Genomic DNA, 23,564 nt, shown 5'->3' with positions numbered 1-23,564 from the left:
TTGTTTGTGTCAAACTTTTTAATTTCACGTCATTGAAATTGTCTATTTTGGTTCAGCATTCTTTGCCAACTTTTGCTCTGCCTTCCACCCTCTAATTTCTTTAAATGTGAGCTTTTACTAGTACCTTGCCTAAATTTCATGAAAGCATTTCACTAGGTTAAATGAAATAAATATTTGTACAACTCTCTGCAAATGTTAAAGTCTAGATAAATGCTAGCTATTATTATTGCTATTAAGTCTCTCATGCTGTTCTTGGGGGGTGGGGGGAGAGATATGGGCTAGACAGTAGATAATGTAACTAGATGAATGCTTGGGATGGCCAGACCCAAAGAGGAGTTAATCACTCAGTAAACATTTGTTAGGCATCTGCTATGTGCCAAACACTGCATGTGCTAGGTGCTGGGGATACAAAAAGGCACAAGGCAGCCCTTGCCCTCAGAGAGTTCACAGTCTAATGGGGGAAACAAGCAAACAAATAAACATCTAGCTGTATAAAAGGAATAATTGGGGTACAGGGGTGTTTGGAGAAGACCAGCACCTATGGCGTGAGGCCTGCTTTCCCCCTCTGGAGTCCACCTGATTCACCAGCTCTTACCTGTAGCTCCAAGCAGCTGTGGCATGTGCAGTGGCCACACCCCAGTAAACTGTCTCAGCAGACGGGCTGAACCAAACTGATGGTAAGTGACAAACATCAAACCCATTGGTGAGTTAGGGGAGTGTCTGCCCCAAGCAGGTGAAGACTTCTCCTGGTGAAATGGGTGGGTGAGAACAATCTATTCCGTCAGCCATAAAGGTGGCTGAAGCAGGAGCTGTGGAGCACTTAGACCTTGGTCAGACATCAAAGACACCAAAGTCATCCATCACATCCTGGGCCATCTCAGGTTGTCCTGACTTTTGTCCAGCCAGTGGACTTTAATGACTCAGGAAGAGAGGGCAAAGTCAGTGATTTCAAGCAGCTCTGCCTCACTTAAATCCAATTTACGCACAAATCAAAAGACGTCACCCATACCATTTTACCATTTTTACATATCTCAGAGTCCTGTGGCAACAGGCAAGTGATGAAGCTGCAGGTGTGGATACAATGGGAGCTGTAGTCACAATCCTGCACACAGGCGGCCCAGGCTGTCACTGGAAGCAGCAGTGGGATTCTAGACCCAATGCCCTAGGTGTCTAAGCAGCCTTTTTGAAGAACTACATTGCTTAACTCCAGCACGAGGAAGGGGCTAGAAAAGGTGCCCTAAAAATTGTCTGCTTCACTGAACCTAACCCTCACCTGCTTACCCATGGCAGGTCAGGATCCCACCCTGTGGTCAAAACACAAAAAAATGTACAAAAATTTCAGCAAATATGATTCTACTCACCATCGGCACATGGATTGAGTGCATACTTATAGACCACACAAAATCGAGTACACCTGAAAAGATGAACAGCTCTGGTTGTGAGAGAATTCAGCAAGTAACACATCCAAATAGCAGCTCTGAGTGAAATAAGGCTGGTAAATGAGGGCCAGCTTACTGAAGTTGGAGCTGGATACGCATTTTTCTGGAGTGGCTGCGGTGAAGGGGAGTGCCGTGAAGCTGGTGTAAGTTTTGCAATCAAAACTAATCTACTCAAGAAGCCTGTATGTCTCCCAAAAGGAGTGAATGACAGGCTCATGACAATGCCATTGCCACTTGAAGGAAAATGCCACTCCACCATCATCCATGTATATGCTTCCACCATGATGATCCATGATGAGGTTAAAGAACAATTTTATGAAAACCTGGAGACCCTCATCAGTGTGCCAAAAGAGGATAAGCTTATAATTCTGGGTGACCTTAATGCTACAGTAGGCTCAGACTACCAGACATGGCAGGGAATCCTAGGAAGGAATGGAGTTGGAAACAGTAACAGTAATGGTCACTTACTACTGAAGACTTGTGCATCTCATGACCTTCTCATCACCAACACTGAGTTCCATTTACCTAAACACAAGAAAACATTGTGGATGTACCCTTGCAGCAAACATTGGCATTTAATAGACTATGTCAGTGTAAGGAGGAGAGACAGGATGTGAGAGTGATGAAGGCAATGTGTGGCACAGAGATGTTCCCTCTCTAAGCTAAATATTTGTATTCAAAAAAACTTAGATTCAGGATTCTTGGCTCAGTAAGAAGGCAGATGAAATTAAGTTTTATGCTGATAGTAACAATCCAAAGTGCTTTTATGATGCCCTGTAGGCTATTTATGGGCATCTCAACTACTCAGCGCTGACAGAGCCACATTGATTAGTGATAAGGATGCGATCCCAGGCAGATGGGCTGAACACTTCCATGGTGTTCTGAATAGACCATCATCAATCAATGCTGGACCTCAGGTTGAAGTCCATCTTCTCTAGCAGAACTTCCAACTGAAGAAGAGGTTTTGAATGCCATTAGGCATCTCTCATGTGGCAAAGTGCCTGGTGCTGACTCTATTCTATCTGAAATCTACCAGGCAGAGGGTCCACTGCCCATACAAAGGTTGTCTGAAATCTTCTGGGTTATATTACAAGAGGAGGTTACCTGCCCTCCCCCCACCCCCAGGAGATCGAGGATGCCTCCATTGTCCACCTCTATAAAGGTAAAGGAAATAGATTGTCCTGTGACAATCACAGGGGAGTCATTGCTAGCAAGATTCTTGCCAGAGTCCTAACTAGGCTGATTCTTCACCTGGAAGATGGTCATCTACCTGAGAGCCAGTTGGCTTGAGAAAGGGCCAAGGAATAGTCGATATAGTGTTTGCTTCCTGAAAACTCCAGGAGAAATGCCAGGAACAGAAGAAAGGGCTGTACACAACATTTGTAGATCTGACCAAGGCCTTTGATACTGTCAGTCTCAAGGGCTTCTGGAAAATTGTGTCAAAATGTGGTTGCTTGGAGAAGTTCATCAGCATGCATGTTTGCCAGTGTTCTGTACGATGAATGATGCTCTCACGCTTTCCCAGTCACCAGTGGAGTAAACCAAGGCTGTGTGCTTGCTCCCATACTTTTTAGCTTGATGATTTCAACAATGTTGTCAGACACCTTCAGTGAGGATGAACATGACATCAAGGTCAGCTACCACACTGATGTTAAATCATTTAACTTGAAAAGGCTACAAGACAATGCTAAAGTGGAAGGAGAAATTGGTGTATGACTTTTTGTTCACAGATGATTGTGCACTCAATGCAGCCTCTGAGGCTGAGATGCGGCAAAGTATGGATTGATTCCCTGCTGTTTGTGCTAATTTTAGCTTAACAATTAATGCCAAGAAACACACGTGCCCCATCAGCCAGCACCACGCCATCCATACATGGAAACATTGGTTACAGCAAACAGAGAAGTTTTGAATGCTGTAGATAAGTTCCCTTGCCTTGGTAGTGTTTTTTCCAGGGATTTACACATTGATAATGATGTTGATGCCCACATTGCCAGAGCTAGCTCAATGTTTGGGAGGCTCTGAAGAAAAGTGTGGGAGAGAAGAGGTATTAGACTGATTACCAAACTGAAGGTCTACAGAGCCACTGTGCTGACCTCATTGTTGTATGTTTGTGAAGCCTGGACAGTCTACCAGTACCTTGCCAGGAAACTGAATCACTTCCATTTGAATTGTCTTAGGAAGATTCTGAAAATCTCCTGGCAGGATGAGATACCAGACACTGAGGTCCTTTCTCAGCTGAACTGCCAAGAATTCAAACTCTACTGCAGAAAAGTGCAACTCTGATGGGCTGGCCACCTTGTTGGAATGCCAAACACGTTTGCCTAAAAGACTGTTTTATGGATAATTCACACCAGACAGGCACTCACATGGAGGTCAGAAAAAGCAATGCAAAGACATTCTCAAGGTCCCTCTGAAGAACTTTGGGATTGATTACATGACAGAGGAGACACAGGCACAGACCACCCAGCATGGGGTGCCCTCATTAAAGAAGTCTCTGTGCTGTATAAGCAAAGCAGAGTCACAGTAGCTCAAAAGAAATATGAGATGCAAGTGTTTAGAGCCATCTCCACTCCAAATGTTCACATGGACTATTTGTGCCTGACCTGTAGTAGAGCCTCCTGAGCTCATATTGGTCTGATCAGCCACAGGCAGACACGTTGTACCTTGACCCCAACAGAGTCATGTCATTTTATTCCTCTTTGAGCACAAAGGACAACAACCAACCAACTAGAAATAATCAACAGAAGAAGAGAGATCAGGAAAGGCTTCCTGTAGGAGGTGGGATTTTAGTTGAGACTTAAAGGGAGCCAGGGAAACCAGCAGGCAGAGATAAGGAGGGAGAGCATTTCAGGCATGGGGGAGGGGGGCGGCCAGAGCAAATGCCCAGAGCCAAGAGATGGAGGGTCCCGTTCAAGGAAGGGCCAGGAGGCCAGGGACACTGAAGGGTCCAGGGTGAGGAATACGGTGTAAAAAGACCGGTAGGAAGTCGTGAAAGGCTTTGAGTGGCAAGCAGAGCATTTTGGTTTGATCCTGGAGGCCATAGGAAGCCACTGGAGTTTATCGAGGAGGAGGGTGACAGTCAGACCTTCACTTTAGGAAAATCACTTTGTGCAGTGGAAGGTACCAGTGCAGTCAGGAAGACCTGAGTTCAAATCCAGCCTCAGACACTTAGTAGCTATGTGACCCTGGACTAACCCTGTTTGCCTCAGTTTCTTCATCTGTACCACTGTAGAAGGTACCATCTGGAGAAGGAAATGGCACACCACTCCACGGTCTCTGCCAAGAAAACCCCAAATGGGTCACAGAGAGTTGGGCATGGCTGAGAAACCTGAAAAACAACAAAAATGAAAGGTCTTTAATGGAGGGTTCCAGGAATCTGTGCATGGCCCCGGATAATTTCAAGTGTTTTTCACTGACCTACATTACAGTCTAGATGACACACTTAGCTGAGCTGCAGAGGACACACCATTGGTCATCACACAGAATGGCTACAAGGATCCAAAATCATCTTGACAGGGAAGAACACTGGACCAACTCTAATGGATGAATTTTAGTGAGAATTAATGTGAAGGTGACCTTGGGGGTGGGGCTGCTGATCTAAGGAAGATTATGGGCTCAGCATAAGCCCAGGGTGTGATGTGGCAGCCAAAGAAACCCTGGTCATCTGGGCTGCCCAGAGAGAGGCCTGAGGAGATGAAGGCTCCATGCTCTTACCCCCTCGGTCCTGGCCACATCAGGAGGATGAGGACTGATCTCCATGGCCCAGAGTTCTCCCCTCTGCATTCTATCCTCTGCACAGCAGCCAAAGCAACTTCCCTCAAGTACAGCTGATGGAGTTACCCTCCCCCACCACCTCCCACTAGACTTCCATGGCACCCTCCTGCCTCTCCTGGTGGTGGCATTTCAAGTTCTCTGGCATTTGGTGGGTTTCCAGCAGAGGGATTCATTCTCATGTGGGTCAGGGTCGCACCCTTCGATCCAGCCCTCAAACTGTGGTTCTATAAATGACAAGTCCTAGATGATCATTTCTGCTATGTTTTCTTTTCCCTGTAAAAACCATACATTTGGGAACACAGAGTGGTTACTGCATTAAGATTTATTGGGTGGTGAAGAGATGCTCACCTGTAAGGTGTGTGACTTTAAAACAGCTGTCAGCAGTGGGGCTCCCTGAGCTTAGCCAGATCCCCACAAGGTCATTGAGCATGAGTTCTGCTGGCCTTTGAGCCCTGATGGATGGATGCCTGTGTCATGGTCCCCTCTTCCTATGAGGCCTAGGAGCTGGAGGCCAGTGGAAGGGGAGACAATAACCTCTGCAGTGGAATATTCAGAATGTCCTATATTAGGTGACATTGTCCATTTGGAGGAGAGCAAACAGACCTAACCCCCTTGTACAAATTATTGGAAAGCAGGGAATTTTGATTTAACCTGGAGGAAGAAAGGCTTAATGGAAGGGTGAGATCCTTCTTAACTTGCCTAGAGAAAGCCCATCCCATAGAAGAGGTTTTAGCTTTGTTCTGCTTGGCCTCAGAGAGCAGGACTTTGCCAAGAGTCTAACTGGTATCCAGAGGGAGTTGGATCACCTGGTGCTAAGGGCCTTTTCTGCTTCCAAGTCTGATTTTATGACATTAGGAAGATCTTCACAAAAGCAAGAAAATCCAACTCTTTTCCAGGGTCAGAACAAAGGAGGAGGATAAAGATGCTCTTAATGCTGTTGGCAGCATTGGAGCCTCTGGTCCCCAGGAGCTATCCCGGGGAAGTAGTTTGTTAAGCCCTTACTGTATGCTAGGCACAGTGCCAAGGGCTAGGGATACAACTGGCAGCAAAAAGAAAGACAGTCCATCCCCTCCTGGACCTTGCATTCTAATGGAAGAAGATCACACACAAAAAAGGGAGGAGGGGTGCTAGCCCAGCATGGAAACCTTGGAAATGGCTGGTCTGGAGGGTCAGGGAAAAAGCAGCAGCTCTGCAGGATCCTGGCCCAAGTGTGAAGAACAGCCTTCCTCCTCTGAGCAGTGCAGGTGGGCTCAGCCACCCCACTGCTTCTGAGCCCAGCAGGGGCTCCTCTGAGCTCTGTGTCCCATCCCCGAGAAGGATTAATAAATGCCAGTGATTGTATGAGGCTCCGACACTGCCCACAGCACTAAGAGGAGGCTAGTGGTCAGACTGGGATGGAAACTCTATCTTCCTTCCCCTCCCCCTCCTCCACACCCTCTCCTTTCTCCCCTTCCCTCTTCTCCTCCTCCTCCTCTGTGCATGCTCTGAAAAACAATTGGGTTTTCCTGCTTTTGTGAGGATCTTGCTAAAGGTCATAAAATCACCTTTTAACTAACTGAGGAGTGGAGAGGGAAGCCTGTCCCATGGGCCCAGGTTGGGCTTTGGCCTTGACTTTTGGAGGGTCTCGTCCAAGAGCATTATGAAAGTGGCAGAGTTCTGAGGTCTGAGCCCTTCTTCCTTCTCCCAAATGGGTGGGGCCCTGCCTGACCAGGGAGAGCTCCTCTTCCAGGCCCCTCACACTTGGGGTCACCATTTTTGCACTTCACAGCGTCAGAGAGTGGGGTAGACAGAGCTAATAAATCTGAATCACAGAGCAGTGGCCCAAAGGGGCCCTCCCCTACCAAACTCAGATGTTTACTGGAAAAGCTTGTGCATTGTTTGGGATTGGATTCTTGGTGTGTTTTTTTTTCTTAAATACATCAAAGGCTTTAATTCTGTAATTATGTAGAATGACTTTTCAGTCTATAACTAGATGGGCTTTTTTCTTTTTCAAAGTGCTCCAGTGCTTCTTTCCTTCTCTTTCCCCCCTCTCCCCCACCCTTCTTCCTCTCCCTCCCACTCGCATTAGGGTGTGGCTTGTATTCAGGGATCAATACTGTAATCTGGTTGCCCAGTATTTAATGTGAGCTGGATCAGCACCATGGACAGCAAGGTTTAGCACTGTGGCTGCTGACAGCATGAGGTCTCCCAGTAAGTGGTGGCCAGAGATGGTCTGGAGGGTATGGAAAGGGGCTGGCTTCAGCTTTGTGCCTTGGGAGGCTGAGCCCCTGCCAATAAGAGCCGGTAGCCTCCCTGAGGCTGGAGTTCTATTTCATAAGGTCCTGAGGGTTCCTGCTGTTGTCTTTCTGTACCTCCTCTGGGTACTTCTGTATCCCAGGCATCCAGAGAGTGACCCATGTGTGGCAATCACTAGATCTGGGGTCCATGGAGATTCTCCTGGGAGCTCATCCCTCTAGACTGCTACATATATTCTTGTTGGGACAGCTGTCCTCTTGCCCCTCCTCCTCCTTGTCCCCAGAGGCCTCGGCACTAGCCCCATCCTCCCCCACTGCACCTCCCCTCCTTCCTTTAGCTGTGCCAGCCCCCACCCATCACCAGCACCTCTAGCAGCTGACCTGCTACAGGCTTTCATTGTATTATCCCACTTGATCCTCCCCCCAGCCCTTCGAGGGCAGTGCTATTTTTAGCCCAATTTTATCTAATTTTTTTAATCTTGGTTTCTTAATCTTTTGTCTTCACCTTGCCCTTATTTCTTAATATATCCCTCCCTTCCCCTTCCCAGGGAGCCAACCCTTATAACAAAGATTTTTAAAGGGGGAAAAAAAAAGCAAAACTAAGCCCCAAGTCAGATATATATGGCAGTATGTTTTGTGTTCCCCACCCAGAGTCCTTCCACCATGCAAGAAGGGGAGGAAGGTGCACTGTTCAAACCTAGACTGTGCTTCATAGACCATCCAGCTCCTCCCTGGAAATGGGGCATTCCTGGACATTTTGTCCTGCTCCCTTCTCTCTTGGGGAAGTTCATCATCTCCCAGTTGGAGTTCTGCCCTAGGACTGCCTGGGATGTAAGTACAAACCCACCTGCCCATCAGATCTCTGCAGGGAGAAAGGTCATCTCTTCGTCAGAGACTGGGAGAAAGGAGGGAAAGCAGGAAATGATGTCAAGAATGAAAGCTCCTTGAGGGCAGGACCTTGTCCTGCTTTTGTATTTGTATGCCCGGTGCCTGGCACATCGGTAGGCCCTGAATAAATGCAGTGAGGTGAGGGAGTGGCTAGAGCCCTGGACTTGGAGCCAGGAAGACTGGAATTCAAATACTGGCCCAGACATTCGCTGGCTGTGTGATGCCAGCCAAGTCATTAAACCTTTCAGCCTCAGTTTCTCACCTGGAAGATGGGGATAACAATAGCATCTCGCTCCCAAGGTAGTGAGATAATATTTGTGAAGTGCCCCGTAAACCTTTTTTTTTTTATCATTATTATTCCTTATGTGAGAAATGTGGTTTTGGGGATCACTGGACTGCCTAGGCAGGGCCTAAGTCCTGAGGAAAAACCCTGTGATAATCCCTAGGGAAGACTGTACAGACCACAGGACTCCCAGAGGAAGACCAAGTGGTAGCCCCTGCCTTAATCTGTGGGGATCACAGGGCCTCCTAGGGGTCAGACCCTAAGGAGGACCCAAGTGACAGTGGTAAGATCACAAGGCTCCCGAGACAGGGCCAGAAGTCCCAAGTGATGTCTCCTTAAGAAGGCTGTGCAGACCAAGGGAATCAGGAATGGTAGCCCTCTTAACTTCCCAGTGGGGATCACAGGACACCCCAAGGCAAGATCCAGAAGTAAGCCCAGCTAGCTTCTGCTGCCTATTGCCTCCCTTCACTTAACCTTAGGAAGATCCGTGTGATTTGCCCATTCTCACCCAAAGAACTCAAGACCAGAGTGGGCAGAGGAAGGCATTTTATTACGCTCCGGTGTAGTGCTCATTGCAACATACGCTGATACAGTTGCAGGAGCAGGGGTAACCATTCCCTCCACTCCTGCTAGAGTTACGGTTAGTTTACAATCTTTATTTTTTACATAGTTTTCCTAGGTTATACAGTTTATATAAATAGGATAATAAGGATACAGAAGCAAAAGTGAAGTCAATAAGATTTTCCTTGTCTTAGTTTAGGATTAAACTATATTCTTTTACTTCCCCTACTTTCCCTCTTTAACATACGCAAATTATGCAAATCAGTAGGCCTGGATTCTTGACCAAGACCAGACCCTAGATAAGCTTGAACTGGTTCAAGGGGTTTGGCCTCTCTAATTCCCTAGACTGCCTTCTCAAAAAGTATGAACATGTGTACAAGCCTCTGACCTCTCACCTGACCGACCTTGAGGCCTGGTTTCTGCTAAAGCTGGGGTGAGGGAGGGTGGGGAAGCACACCTTTAGTTCTGTGGAAACAAAACTCCTCCTCCCATTTCTTACAATTAATTCACTCCTCCTCCAGGGCCAGTCTTGGCCATGATTATCCAGGGTCCAGTTTCAGCATTTTTTTCCTTCTAGTTTACTTTGTTTATTGTCTTCCTGGCTCTGTAAAAAAAAAAAAATGGCCCAGGAATATTCCTTTATGCACATGGACCTACATTCTTTCTAGTTCTTGCCTACTACAAAAAGTGCTGAAATAAATATTTGGGTGTGTATATGGAATCAGTGAGTAAATGAGCAATGAAGTATGTCTTTCTTGTAATTTTTTGATTTTAAACTTAAATACAAAATAAGAAAAAAGAAATTTAAATACTAAAACCAAAATAATAGAAAAGAAGGGAAAAAAAGCATTTCCATGTATACATCGGAATGTGACAGAGGATTCAACATTTACAGCAAGAAATTGCCATTTCAAGCATGCCTGTGTAATAAATACTATGCATTGTATTGAGATCTGTCCATCTTTGCCTTCCTTGTAAGGTTTCTTTTGCTCTCTGCTATGCACTTTTTACTTTGTTCTTTTCCCCCTTCTTCACACCCCCGAAAGGCTACAATTAAGCACAGATATATTTACATACATACACGCATATACATATATACACAAAGATATCCATATTTGTACATACACTTATATACACATGTATGTACTTAGATATCTATAATCATAGTCATATATAGACATATCCATTCACGTGCATCTATGCAAGACCATGCTATACTTCTTTATCCTCTGTTTCTCTGAGGGTAGATAACCTCTTCCTTCATAAGTCTGAGTCATTCCATATTTTTCCAAGTCCACCAGCTCACCGTTTCACAGTAACATTCCCACCTTATACTGTCTAGTTGTTTCAAATGGTCCGAGACAATGTTGGTGAGTGTGGTTGACACAGAGTGTAGCTTCCATATTTTTCTCTTTGGATTTAATCTGTTTTAGCCTTAACTTTGTTCAAGATCATGATGACCACCCCTGCTCCTTTTTCAGCAGCAAATTCTACTAACAAATTCTGCTCCCAACCTTTATTTTATGTTTGTGCGTATCTCTTATTTCCTATCCCTCCTGCCTCCTCTACTTTACTTCTACCAGCTGCTTTGCCCACCTGTTACTTAACCTACCCCCTCCCCTCCAAGGATCCCTCCCTTATCCTCCCATTCCTACTAATCTAAATACCCTGCTTTGACCTATTCCCTCACCCTCCCCTGTAAAGATCCCTCCCTTATCCTCTCCCCCCTTAGCTTTTCATTTCTTTCTGTCTTTAGAAGACTTTTATATTCTTCTAGATGTATATGTATTGTTCCCTCTTTAACCCATTGTGTTAACCCATTTTATTTAGCACTTTGTTCTACAAGTGCCCTTGAATAGTTTGGCTTTTGTTCCATTTGAGTAACTGAGTGTATTTCATTGAGCCTTACTAAGTGCTAAGCCCCAGGCCCAAACCCCTATTAGGTGTAAAACCTATGTGGGTGTGGATTGGCAACTAAGGTGGGGCTAACTCCAGGGAGGGCCTAGTTTACATGTCTGGGACAGCAGGGGCTTTTAGACCACTGGGTTTAAGTCGCCTCTTTGTGACGATTCTAGGTCACGTGGGTGACTCACGTGTGATTCACCCCTGACGCTGAAAAAGATATAAAAACCAGGGGTTGGCTGTCTGTTCCTTGGAGCTCTTTGCCGCAGCAGTGGTGGCACGTGACTCTGGGCCAGCCCTTGTTCTGAGCTCCCAGGCTGAACCTAGATGTTGGTAACTATGAATTGTATTGGGTCTGTCTGTTGATGTTGGTAATTTGTTTGTATTTTGCTCTGAAGTTCAGGGTGCTGGTTTTTCCCCTGAACTAAGTGAATGATATTTGTATGCTGAATTAAAGTAAGTTTGCCAGCCCCTTCACCTTGCTTTCCTTATTAAGGCAGATCAGAAGAACCTGTGCTGTTGGCAGCTTTCTGGGTGCTGGCTGTGGGTGGACCTTACACCCCCACAGAAGCTGCTAGCGGGATTGTGGAAACACCCATTCCCAATGAAAATAGCTTTCCAGAACTGCCAGCCCCCCTCCCCCATCTAATTCCTCTGTGTTGGTTCTTCCTGTTGAACCTCATTTATATAAGATAATTACTCTTTTTACCTTTTCCTAAACAGTTTAACTTCTTAAAGTCATATGCTCAGGTCTACCCCAGTCTTTCCTATGAACTATCCTATTTCTAACAACCATCTTAGACATAGGTTTGACATTTTACATACATAAAAGGTAAACACTGTGTCCTTACTGAGTCCCTTGTATTTAGTCTTTGATATATACCTTATATTTCTCTTGGCTCTTGTGTGTCTTCTATGTAAATCTTCTATTAAGTTCAGGTTTTTATTTTTTGTTTTTTAACGAAATCCTGAAAGTCTGACAAGTCGTTAAATGTCCATTTTTTTTCATTTAAGACTATGTTTAGCTTTGCTGGGCTTGATATTTTTGTCCAGAACCTCAGTTCTTTTGCTCTTCAATATATAGTGTTCCAGGACCTGTGGTATTTTAGTGTCTCCACTGCTAGGTCTTGTGTGATTCCAATTGTGGCACCGCCATATTTAAATTGTTTTTTTCTTGTCACTTGTAATATTTTCTCCTTGAGCTGGGGATTTCAGAATCTAGCTATGATATTCCTGTGGGTTTTCCTCATAGGATCTCTTTCAGGTGGTGATGGGTGGATTTTTTTCTATTTCTACTTTCCCTTCTTGTTCTAATGCTTCAGGACAATTTTATTTATTTCTTGTATTATTGTATCAAAATTCTTTTAAAGCTGTTCTGTGAATTTTTTTGGGTAGGTGACCATTTGACGTATCCTCCTCTGAAGACGAACCCCAGTCTTCTCTATTCCCATAGTAACTCTTTATAGTTGCATTCTTTTTCCTTTGGCTGGGCATTTTTTGGTAATACACGCAGTTTGATTTTTGTAATCATCTCTAGACCTGGGGTATGAAGGATGGTGCCTCTGGCCTCAGGCCTTCCTTGTCAGCAGAGTTTCTTTCTATCTTCCCCAGCTCAGGTGCCCAACACCCCTCACTGTCCCAGGGATAAAAGTTCCTGTGGCTGGGGCCAAGGCAGCCTCCCAACCCAGCTGACCCCAGAGCTTATGGCTAATTGTTCAAGCTGACCAAGGACCTAGCCTGGAGGTGTTTACTCTTCACAAGGAGGAATCCTTGTCCTGGGATTTTTCTTGAGATATTCTATCCTGGGAAGACCCTTGTGCTGCCCCTACTCTTACTTATTTTCCCTGTTCTCCATTCACCCTGAGGCACTGGTTTATTTCTTTATGGGGGAAATCCAGAGAGCTTGGAATTTTCTGACCTGCTCCACCATCTCTCTGAAGCACATCTTCACTGTGCTAAGCTCTGGGGGTACAAGTAAATAAGATCTTTCCTGCTCTCAAGAGGCTTCCCTTCTGGGGCGGAGGGGGGTGGTGTGTGGCAGGGTTTACACATTAAGGGGAGCCACAAAGCAGTGGATAACAATGTCTGGGGCTGATGGCCCAGCCCAGAGCAGTGTGGATGACTCATTGGGACAGCATAAGGCAAAAGGTCCTTTTCCAGAGCCCAGGATGGCTCCAAGATGAGAACAGTGCCCAGTGCACCTGTAGGCAGCAGGTGCAGATGTGGTGGCAGAGGAGCAATGTGGACACTTGCCAACGTGTCTCTGGATCCCAGAGAAGATATGTTGGCAAACCTTACGCTGTGACAGCAACATGTGCCCTTCCTTCTACCCACCTCCTCCAGTATTGACTGGGCCCATCTTTGTCATCTTTGTTTGCTCAAGCGTTCAAGGTAAAACCTCAGTTGTTCTCATTGGTTTTCACTTATTGTTGGTGTTTTGGGGCAGTCTTTCCCATGTAAATGGTTTGCAGTGCTTCTGAGAGCTCCTCCCCTCTCTATACATCCCATGAATAAGGTGCCATGACTTGTCTGTCCCTAATCTATCCCTGTCTCCTCTAAGCTCTGAGGGTCGCCCAGACCTGGGCCCGCTCACTTCCGCGTCCACATCAGATACGTTTACCTCATGCGAGGGGGAGGGAGAGACCCCTCCATGTTCTGCTCCCGAGCCCTCTTTGCTCCCTGGAGTCCGGGCCCTGGTACCCCCCCCCCCAGCTGTTGAGGTGGCGGGTGAGGCCTTTTGGAGGTACCAGTGTTTCTGTGAAATACTCCAATAAAGCAAGCGATGCCCTTGAAGAAAAACAAAAACCTTGTTTAAAAAAAAAAAAGACCTTTAACGGGTGGTTAGGGTTAGGGTGAAACTGAAGGCAAGGACTGTTTTCACATTTCTTTTTGTCATTTAGCACAAGGTCTGTCCCGAGCTGGCACTTCATATTTGCTGGGGATACAGACACAGGCCCAGGCTCACACTTTCTAACTGGGGGAAACAGCTTGTAGTAGGGATGGGAGTGGCCTGGGAAAGAGGGGGGCCTGGAAGGAGAAAGGAGCCGGAGCAGAGCTGACTGGGTTCCGCTTTCATGACTGGAAAGGGATGGGGGCAGAGGCTCGGGTCATGGCCAGGGAGGGGCCACGCATAGTAGGCTCTTCATAAATGCTGTTGACTGTGAGTGAGATAGGAAAGTAATCAGGAATGGTCAAAGGTGAGGATGGGCACAGAAAGCTGGCTCCTGGGCCATCTGGTGTTCTGGGACAGCCCTTTTTAAAAAGAGTTTCGATCATTTTAAAATTCTTATTGACAACTTTTATTTCATAGCACTTTTATTATCAATTTTATCCCTCCCATCCCCCATGGCCTGTCATTTGTAACAAAAAATGAAAAAAGAAGAGGCAGCTAAGTGGCGCAGTGAGTACAGCACTGGCCCTGGAGTCAGGAGGACCTGAGTTCAAATGCGGCCTCAGACACTTGACACATGTACTAGCTGTGTGACCTCAGGCAAGTCACTTAACCCCAATTGCCCTGCCTTCCCCCCTGCAAAAAAAAATGAAAAAAGAAAAGAGGAGAGGGAGGCAGTTCCACGAGTCTGACAGGGTCTGTCTCTCTGGTCTTCTCTGCCATTTTCCTCCTCCCCAGGGTGGAGGAATGTGGTTACACTTTGTTAAAAGTGTGTCTTTATTGATACGTTTCTTTCTTACACCCTCCTCGTTTCCCCTAGTATCCTTCCTTCCTCCTCCCTAAGAGCCAGCCCATAAAACAAACAATATTTTAAAGAAAAAGAGAAAAATTGTGAGACTAATCAATGCATTGAGCGTACATGGACGGCCAAGCCAGGCTTGCTTGCACTAAGTCTGGAGCATCCTTCTTGGATCTTTCCATTTACGTCGTATCATCGTCGCCGTGTGGATCATTTTTCTTGGCTCGGCTGACCTCCCTCTGGATCCATTCAGACAGGTCCTCCTGGGGTTTCTCTGTGTCCGTGTCACATCCATCCCCTGTGACCGCGCAGTCATGCACCACCGTGTTCATGTACCACAACTTGTTTACTCATTCTTCATTTCAGTCAGCATCTACCTTGTTTCCCGTTCTTAGCTATCACAAAAAGTGCTGCTATAAATATGTTGGTGTATAAAGGAAATTTCTTATCAGTGGTACAAACCCCTAAGGAGCAGAGTCTTTGGCATTTTATGTGATTTATTTGCATAATCCCAGAATGGTGGCACCTTGTCACCACTCCACCAACAATGTTTCAATGTGCCTATCTCCCCTCCCCTCTTCCATCATGGATGGTTGCTCAGTCTTTGCCAGTTTGCAGGGTGTGGTTTTGATGGGCGTTTCTCTTGTTATTTGTGCTTGTGAATACTTTTCAGTTCTTCCTTTGAGAACCTCTGGCTACTTCTCCTCTGGGGAATGAACCACATGGTTTTTGGTCTGATAGATTGTGGCCCAAATGACAGGGTTGGGAAGGGGAATGCTGGTGCTGTTGTGGCCTGCAGCTTGTCTTTTAACTTTGCAGCCGGGGCCAGCGGGATGAAAGAGGTGGAAAAACTGGAGAGCGTCCAAGAAGACTGGTGAGTGAAGAAGGCGCGGACGGTCCAGGGCTCGGGTCTCCCCTCTGCCACCCTTCAGATGCTGCGCTGGGTCCGTGTCCTTCAGACTTGCTGCGGCGCCAACATCTCGGTCCAAAGGGCTCTTCAGCATCCTGGAAGGAGAAGGCCCTGCGGCAGGGGTTTGAGGACCTGCGCGAGAGGGACAGCGTGTTTCTCCCTGCCTCGGTTTCCCCCATTTTAGATTCTGTGACCTCAGGTCCCTCTTCACTCAGAGTCTACTAGTAACACAGAACATTTCAGAGTCTTTGGGGCTCATGTGGGAAGGGGGAAGGAAAAACAATGATTATTCGTATAATCCCTACCATGCACCAGACACTGTGCTAGCATTTTTTACGGGGACGTTGTTTGATCCTCACAGCAAACCTAGGAAACCAAGGCAGGCAAGTCACTTGCTCAGGGTCACCCAGCTAGGAAGCGTCCAAGGCTGGAATTGTACTCAGGTCTTCCCAACTCCTGGCCCAGCGCTCTCTCCACCACCCCACCAGCTGTATCTGGGGGATCTCTGGTCAATGAATGATGACAGCAGCCAACGCTGTCACACCCACCTTTCCAGACCAGGACATGAGAAGCGAAGGGCCTGCGAGGAGCATACCCCCAACTCCCCTTGCTTTATGCATCAAGGTCATGGTGTGGTGCGTTTACTCTTCCTTTACACACAATTCTAGCTATCTGCTGTCCCCCACAGTCACATACAACTAACCAGAAGCAGTTGCTTCAAGGCCTTCGGCACCTGTCCCAGAGTCCCCTGTGCAGCCCCTTTCTTCAGTGAAATCACAGGCCAGGGGCCACCTGCCTCATAGAGAGGGGCCCTCTATCCCCACAGAAAAGTCTGTGGGCTTGGCACAGCCAGAGTTTTGTGTGATGACCTGGGCCTTCCTCCATGTCAGCAGGGATGGGGTGGGGGGCTGCCTGAACTCTGGGAAGGGGCCAAAGAAGCCTTTCCAGGGGAGAACCTCCTCAAAGGTGTCTCCCTCAAAGACTGGGATCCTGAGTGGCCACCGCATGCCCAAGGTTTCTGAGGGTCTAAGCAGAGAATGGAAGGGTGGGGCACGGATGGCTGGAGGCAGTGGCCTGTGAAGCCCAAGCTGCCCAGAGTCTCAACTCCTTCCTTCCTCCCTTAGGGCTTGTGACCCTGGAGCTGAGGACCAGAGCCTCCATGGCAGCCAGGCCAAGGGCTGTGAGCTGTTCTTTGACAGCCTCTTGGAGGAAGCCCAGAAAGTCGGTCCCGAGTGCTCGCCCTCAGCTGAGAGGAAACAGGTGGGTCAGGTATCAGTCCAGGCCTTTAGGGCAGATCTGAGATGAAAGAAACAGTCTCACATCTGGGGTCAGAAATTCAGCATAATAAGAACAGACGGAAGAGATGTGGCAGAGAGATGTAACATTGGGGGGCCGGCCTGGTCAGCAGGACCTGGGGGCCTCCTCCATTGAGAGAGGCTGGGGATCCCAGCCACATCAGCAGGGTCTGGGGGCCTCCTCCACTGAGGGAGGCAGGGGATCCCAGGCTAGAGAAGCTTTGGTCCCTTTGCCCTCCAGCCTGATCATCTCCCATCACTTCTGGACACCACACTTAGGAATGATGCCCAGAAACTGCAGCATATCCAGGGCAGCCCGATGGTCAGGCCAAGCCAGGCCATGTGAGGATGGATAGGTTGGAATGTTTATCCTGGAGAAGAGAAAACTCAGATGCTAGAACCATGTCCTCGTATTTGAGAGAGGAGGTGCCCTGGCTGGGGGATTAACCCCACTCTGCCTGGCCCCAAGGGGCACATTGAGGCTTGAGGTCCTGAATGAAGTGGCCTGCCTTGGGCCAGGATGGGCTCCCCATCCTTGGAGGGCTCCAAGCAGCCAGTTGTGGGGGAGCTGGCCCAGGTGTGAATGGCCCTGTGTTGCTGCTGAAGGGTTCCCCAGCTTTGGACCACATGGGAGTGAGCCTGTGGTCTCATCCCCAGCCCAGGTGATGGTCATTGAGTCACCGGGCTCCCTCCTGTTGCTGAGGGAGGAGCCCGGAGCTGGCCCGAAGGCCCGTGGGGGATGGCAGTGCCTGGGGCTTCCTGGGAAAGGACCTTGTCCTGGGGGTGCTTCTGTTTCCAGGGATCACAGTGATGCCAAGGCTGAAGGCACCTCCCAGAGGCCCCCAGCAGAATGTCCTGGGTGCCTGGGGTGCATCCTGCTGGTTCTTCAGGCTCTCCTTCTGGGTGCATTCTTGGGGCGGGGGGAGTGACAGCCTGCAGGAGGGGCCCGCTGACTGCCTCCCTTTCCCTTGTGGGCCTTTTGCAGGCTGATGTGAGCATTGCACTCTGGAAGAACGGATTCACTGTGAATGACGAGTTCCACAGCTACCAGGACGGGGCCAGCCAGCAGTTCCTGAATGCTGTCAGGAAGGGGTAAGAGAGCAGGATGAACCGTCCCCTTTGGTGGATGTGTCCAGGGAGCTGGTCACGGGACATTGAATGGTATTAGTGACCTTGGGGTGGAGGGGAGGCCTTCTTGGGACAGAGGAAAGGAAGAGATCCTGCCAAGAATGCAAAGTTCACAGACCCAGGGAATGTCATGGCCTCCGGGGGCTGAGGAACCTCAAGATCCATGGCGCAGCCTTCATCGAGGAGGCCAGAGAAGGGCATGGGCTGGGTCCTAGCTGCCTTTCACAAGAGAGGTCTCTGCAGGGCACAGGAGCCAGCTAGGCCGGCAGCCAGGCAGGGGGAGATTAGAACCCAAGTCCTCTGAAGAGGGAGAGTCAAAACAGGAACAGGGTTAGCCTTGCACATATCTGGTGATCGAGGGAGGCAGTGATGGGCACCTGCCTCTGGATGCTGGGGGCACTGTCAGGCTGTGAGGCCAGAGCCTCAGTCTCCCCAAGGATCCCAGCTGAAGGGGGATTTCTCTCCTTCCTGAGGCAGCCAAGGGGTGCTGCAGGGCCTTCAGCGATGGGTCTAGAGTCACAGAGTGCTGAGTTCAAATCCAGCCTGAGACACTCCCTGACCATGTGACCCTGGCCACGCCATTTAACTGCTGCCTGCCTGTTGCCTCATCTGCACCATGAGGGGTTGAACTCTCAGGCCCTTTCCAGCTCTAGAGCAAAGATCCAATGATGCTCAGGCACCGGCCTGCCATCTTTCCTGCCTCCCATTCCACCCTTGGGGAGAGAGGCGCCTGCATGTCTGAGTCATCTCCTTGTTGGTCAGAAGTGCTTCCATGGCGCTTCTAGGCTTTCCACATGCCTCATGAGGATCAGCTCATTTAACAGTGGTAGCAAGAACAACATCTAAGGCTATGTGGTACCCGCTGTGGGCCGGGCACTGTGCCCAGCACTTTTCATCTCTCACGTCCCATCAGATCCTCGTGACAAACCTGTGAGGAGGGGGCTGTTATCTCCATTCTACAGATGAGGACCACAGCGAGGTGACTGCACAGCTCAGAAGTGCCTGAGGCTGGAATCCTGACTCCAAGCCAGCGTCCTGTGCCCTGGGCTGCCACCAGCTGCCTAATTAGGAATTCCTTATGGGCAGAGCCAGGCTCTGTGCTAAGAACTAGGGATGCAATGCCTGCCCTCCAGGAGCTTACAGTCTAATGGGGGCTACACATGCCAATGAATATATACAAAGCCCCCTCTACACTGGTTAGACAGGAGATGGTGAATTGAGAGAAGGCCCTGCTCCTGAGAGGGGCTAGGGTAGGCTTCCTGTCAGAGAGGGGGTTTTGGGTAGGATAAAAAGCAAGCCAAGCGCACATTCTATCAGGCAGTCAGGAGGCCAGGGTCACTGGATGAGGGTGAAGTGTAAGGAGACAGGCAAGAGAGGAGAAGACAGGTGGTGAAGGGCTCCGAAGGCTGAGTAGAGCCTTGTGTGCTCTGTCCTGGAGGCTGCAGGGCAGGGAGTTCCCCTTTGCCCAGAGCCCTTTCTCTACCTGGTACAGACCCTCATTCCTCTCCCCCTTTCCAGGGCTCCCTGCCTCCAGTCTCTCCAGTGCTCAGTGACCCCATCCCACACTCCCCTCCTCACATCCCCTTGAGCTAGGTTCACACCTCTGCTCCCAGGCTTCTCCCTAGTACCCTCCCTAGTGTTCTGGTTCCTTGGCCCACCTGACCTCCCCCCCCCCACTGTACTGCACCCCATTGAGTCTCTCGTTTCACTGAAAGCCCAGCCCTGGCACCTCCTCCTGAGGGAGTACTGTTAGGGCACAGAGCCCCCCACTCAGGGCCCCAAGAGCAGGCCCAGGCTGTGCTGACAGGCCTGGTTTTAACTCTTGGCATTTTCCTGGGTTTTGTTTTTCCCAAGGGAGCTGCCTTCAGAGCTGCAAGGGATGTTTGACAAGGAGGAGGTGGACGTGAAGGTGGAGGATAAGAAGAAGGAGGTGTACATGTCCAAGAAGCCCGCCTTCCAGCCCTTCTCTGGGCTGGGCCACCGCCTGGGCAGGTAAACAGGGGTGTCAGTCCTGGCTCAAATCACACCCCGGGATAACTCTGCTGAGGGTGACCGGCTGGTTCTTTGTTAAACTTTAAACCGATGTGTATATTGCCCTCCCCAGACAGCCATGCTGTGTGCCCAAGAGAGAAATCACTGACTGGCTTTGTGCCATTGCAGGTAGGGTCGTTGCGTGTAGGTAGGGTGCTTGCCTCTGCAGCCCCTGCACAGTGCCAAGGCTGCTCGCTCTCCATTGGTCCCACATACTGCAGAGGGCAGGATGGTAGATGTTCCTGCAGCCCCCACCCTAGGGCACCGCACACAGAGTTCTGGGGCTCACCACGTTTCCTTTTCTCCCATAGTGCTACCCCAAGAATAGTTTCCAAGGTCAGCAGCGGGGATTCTGGGAGCCCAAAGGCTCTCATCTCCGTCCCCCTGAACCCCTTGGAACCCATCACCAGCATCCAGATCTGGCTAGCTGATGGGAAGAGGCTTGTGCAGAGATTCAACTTGTCTCACAGGTGTGTCTTCTGGAACAGAGCAGGGCGGGACAGGGCATAGGGCTCTGGACACTCATTTATTTAGCTCAGTGTGAGAGAGAATTTACCAGCTTAAAAAAAAGAGCAGAGCCCTTCACACAGTGGCTGAGGTGACCAGGAAGCTGCTGCTCTATGAGGTCTCCGCTTCTCACCAGAATTCGGAGTGTGACACCCCACACACAACCTTGGGCTCCATCCCACCCTCACATGGTGTATTCACACCGTGCCACCAGGGCTCCACCACCCCCCCATGGTGTATTCGCACCTACCCCTCCCCCCAGGTTCCATCACACACACACACACACACACACACACACACCAGGGCTCCATCCCCCCTCACGTGATGTGTTCACACCCCCACCAGGACTCCATCACCCTTCACATGATGTATCACACATCCCCCAGGATCCATCCCCTCCTCATGTGATGTATTCACACTGCACCAACAGGGCTTCATCCCCCCTCATGCATGCATTCAATGTTCTGAGGAAAGAAAGCCATGCTCAGGAGAGGCCCCACCACCACTGTGCTAGAGTCAAGAAAATGAACCAACATTCTGTTGTTTCCATAACAATCATCTCAGCTTCATCTGCCCTCTTTTGAGACCCTATAAACATAATTAACCAAATTAATAAAATTAAAATCACATGATATCATTAGATACAAAGCTTTTGACAAATGCCATGCATCCTTCTGTAACAGCAAAAAGACTTTTCCTTAATATGATAGGTCATCTATACCTAACACCAGGCCAGTTGAGAATTGAGGAATGGGTAGACAACACTCAGCATTCTTCTCTAGGAAGAAGATATTCCTTTAAGTGGATCAGTCATCTGTGTCTAAAACCACAAGCCAGCATTAACAGTGATAGAGAAACAATAGACACCTTTCCAGTAAGACCAGAGGTAAAGTGGCTATTACCACTACACTTTTTTTCCATTTTTATTTCATGCTAGCTGTAGCAAACTATAAAAGCAACTAAAACAATTTCAGCAAAGAAATATGATATAAAATAAGCCTGAACCCAAGAAGAAGAGATAGAAAGAGAAATCCATTCAGAAAACTAGAAAGTATGTAAAATATGTAGGAGTCCACCTCCCAAGACATATACAAGAAGCATATAATACAAGTTGAAGACACTATCTAGTTATAGCAATAAAGACCAACCTGAATAATTGGAGACCATGTTGGTTCATGGTTGGACTATTCCAACAGTAAAAATGACGGGACCTAAACTGATGTGCTTATTCAGTGCCACACCAATCAAACAACCAAAATATTACTTTCTAGAAATAGAAAAAACTGCAATAATATCCCTGCAGAAATTACCTGGTCAAGAACTTCAAGAGAAAAGAAGAAAAAAGCAGGAAGGAAAGGGGCCTAGCAGGGTGCAATCTCAAACTACAAGGTAGTAGCCATTGGTTCAAAGATAGGAACATGGATCTATGGGACAAACTTTTTGATGCACATCGTTCAGAAGCGTATTAATCCCATTGCATAGTTGGGGACCCGTGTGATCCCCAGCTCACGGAGAAAAGACACACACTGCCACCCAGCCCACAGGAAAGACCAGTCAGCAGATTTGGGGCTAGAATAGAATCTCCCACCATCCACCTCAGTCAGCTCCAGACAGCTGCCTGGCCCAGAGGAGTGCTCACACTGTCTGAAGGCTGGAGCAGAAGGGAAGGAGGACACACACTTTGCCACTGTGGACAGGAATCCTTGACCAAAGCAGGAGTAGAGAGGGCCACCAGAGAGAAGGTGGACAAACAAACCACACAAACAAAACCACAGCACATGAAATCAGGGAAACTGGCTCAGGAGATCTTTGCAAAATGTCTAGAGGAAAGGTGTGACATCAAGGGTCCATAAGGAGCCTCGTGATTCAAAGCAAAAGTGGCCAAAGGCAACAAACAGGCAGCATTCAAAGGGAGAGACCCAGGCTGTCAACAGCCGTATGAAACAGTGCTCTAGATCACCGGGGATAAGAGAAACGCTCAGTGATGCCAATCATCATCATCCTCATCGCAATAATCACTTTTATTTAGCGCTTTAAGGTTCGCACACACTTCACAACTTTTCATTTGACCCTCACAACATCCCCAGTTTACAGATGAGAAAACTGAGGTAGGCAGAATTGAAGTGGCGTGCCCAGAGGCACCCAGCTGGTCAGTGTCTGAGGCCTGCATCCGCTGCACCACCTCCCTGCCTCTGACATCCCACCTCATACCTATCAGATTGGTAAAGGTGGGGAGAGGGGGAACAGAAAAGGAGAAGGCCACATGTAAAGGGAGGAGGGCCAGGGGAAAACAGGTCCATGATGGGTTTGCCTTATCTGGCTACACCTGTCAGTTACAAAGAAGTTTGGTCTGGTCTGGTTTTCTTTTTTTTTGGGAGGAGAGTGAAAGAAGTGAAAGAAAACAAAGGAAAGGAAACCAATGAAGAAGGCAGCCAGGAATACTGACTAATGCACAAAGAACAGAGAAGGATTCAGAAAGAAACAGGCAAGCAGCTTTGGAAAGGAGGTGTTGGATTTGACTTTGGCCTTTTTGGGAAGCCATGATGAAGTTTCATGATTTCAGGCACAATTCTCTATTTCTGCTCCTCCTGTGCAAACAGAGATGCTCTTATTTGGGGGTGTTTATTAAATTCAGAACACAAACATTTTTAAGCCCAGAGTAGGGATACAGTTTCAACTCAATTCCACATTTACTAAGTGCCTACTATGTGCAAGGAGCTGTGCTAGTATTGTAGGACAGAGACCAAAATGAAACCTTCCCTGCCCTGGGGGAGCTTACATTCTATTAAGGAAGGGGGATAACTTGGATGCAGTGGAGTGAATACAAGTGGGAAGGAGAAGCTCTAAGAATGGGGTGGGGGTGGGGGCATCAGGACAGATTTTGTGGAGCAGGTAGTGCCTGAATTGAGCCTTGAAGGCAGAC

The 23,564-nt window shown here is 48.3% G+C and overlaps 1 protein-coding gene across 1 annotated transcript in view; it reads left to right on the top strand.

The window, feature by feature from the left end:
- UBXN2A (UBX domain protein 2A) overlaps nucleotides 1–23,564 on the top strand; it is a 28,937-nt gene that overhangs the window by 3,050 nt on the left and 2,323 nt on the right. Inside the window, exons 2-6 of the mRNA XM_036752088.1 lie at nucleotides 15,590–15,644; nucleotides 16,805–16,940; nucleotides 17,961–18,067; nucleotides 19,958–20,095; nucleotides 20,446–20,604. Coding sequence (XP_036607983.1) covers nucleotides 15,604–15,644; nucleotides 16,805–16,940; nucleotides 17,961–18,067; nucleotides 19,958–20,095; nucleotides 20,446–20,604 — 581 coding nt within the window. The 5' untranslated portion in view covers nucleotides 15,590–15,603. The remainder of the gene's footprint in view (nucleotides 1–15,589; nucleotides 15,645–16,804; nucleotides 16,941–17,960; nucleotides 18,068–19,957; nucleotides 20,096–20,445; nucleotides 20,605–23,564) is intronic.

The sequence above is a fragment of the Trichosurus vulpecula genome, chromosome 3 (assembly GCF_011100635.1).
Source record: "Trichosurus vulpecula isolate mTriVul1 chromosome 3, mTriVul1.pri, whole genome shotgun sequence".
In the NCBI taxonomy this organism is placed as follows: domain Eukaryota; kingdom Metazoa; phylum Chordata; class Mammalia; order Diprotodontia; family Phalangeridae; genus Trichosurus; species Trichosurus vulpecula.
The sequence above is the reverse complement of the archived record's forward strand: the minus strand, read 5'-3'. Positions and strand labels throughout refer to the sequence as shown.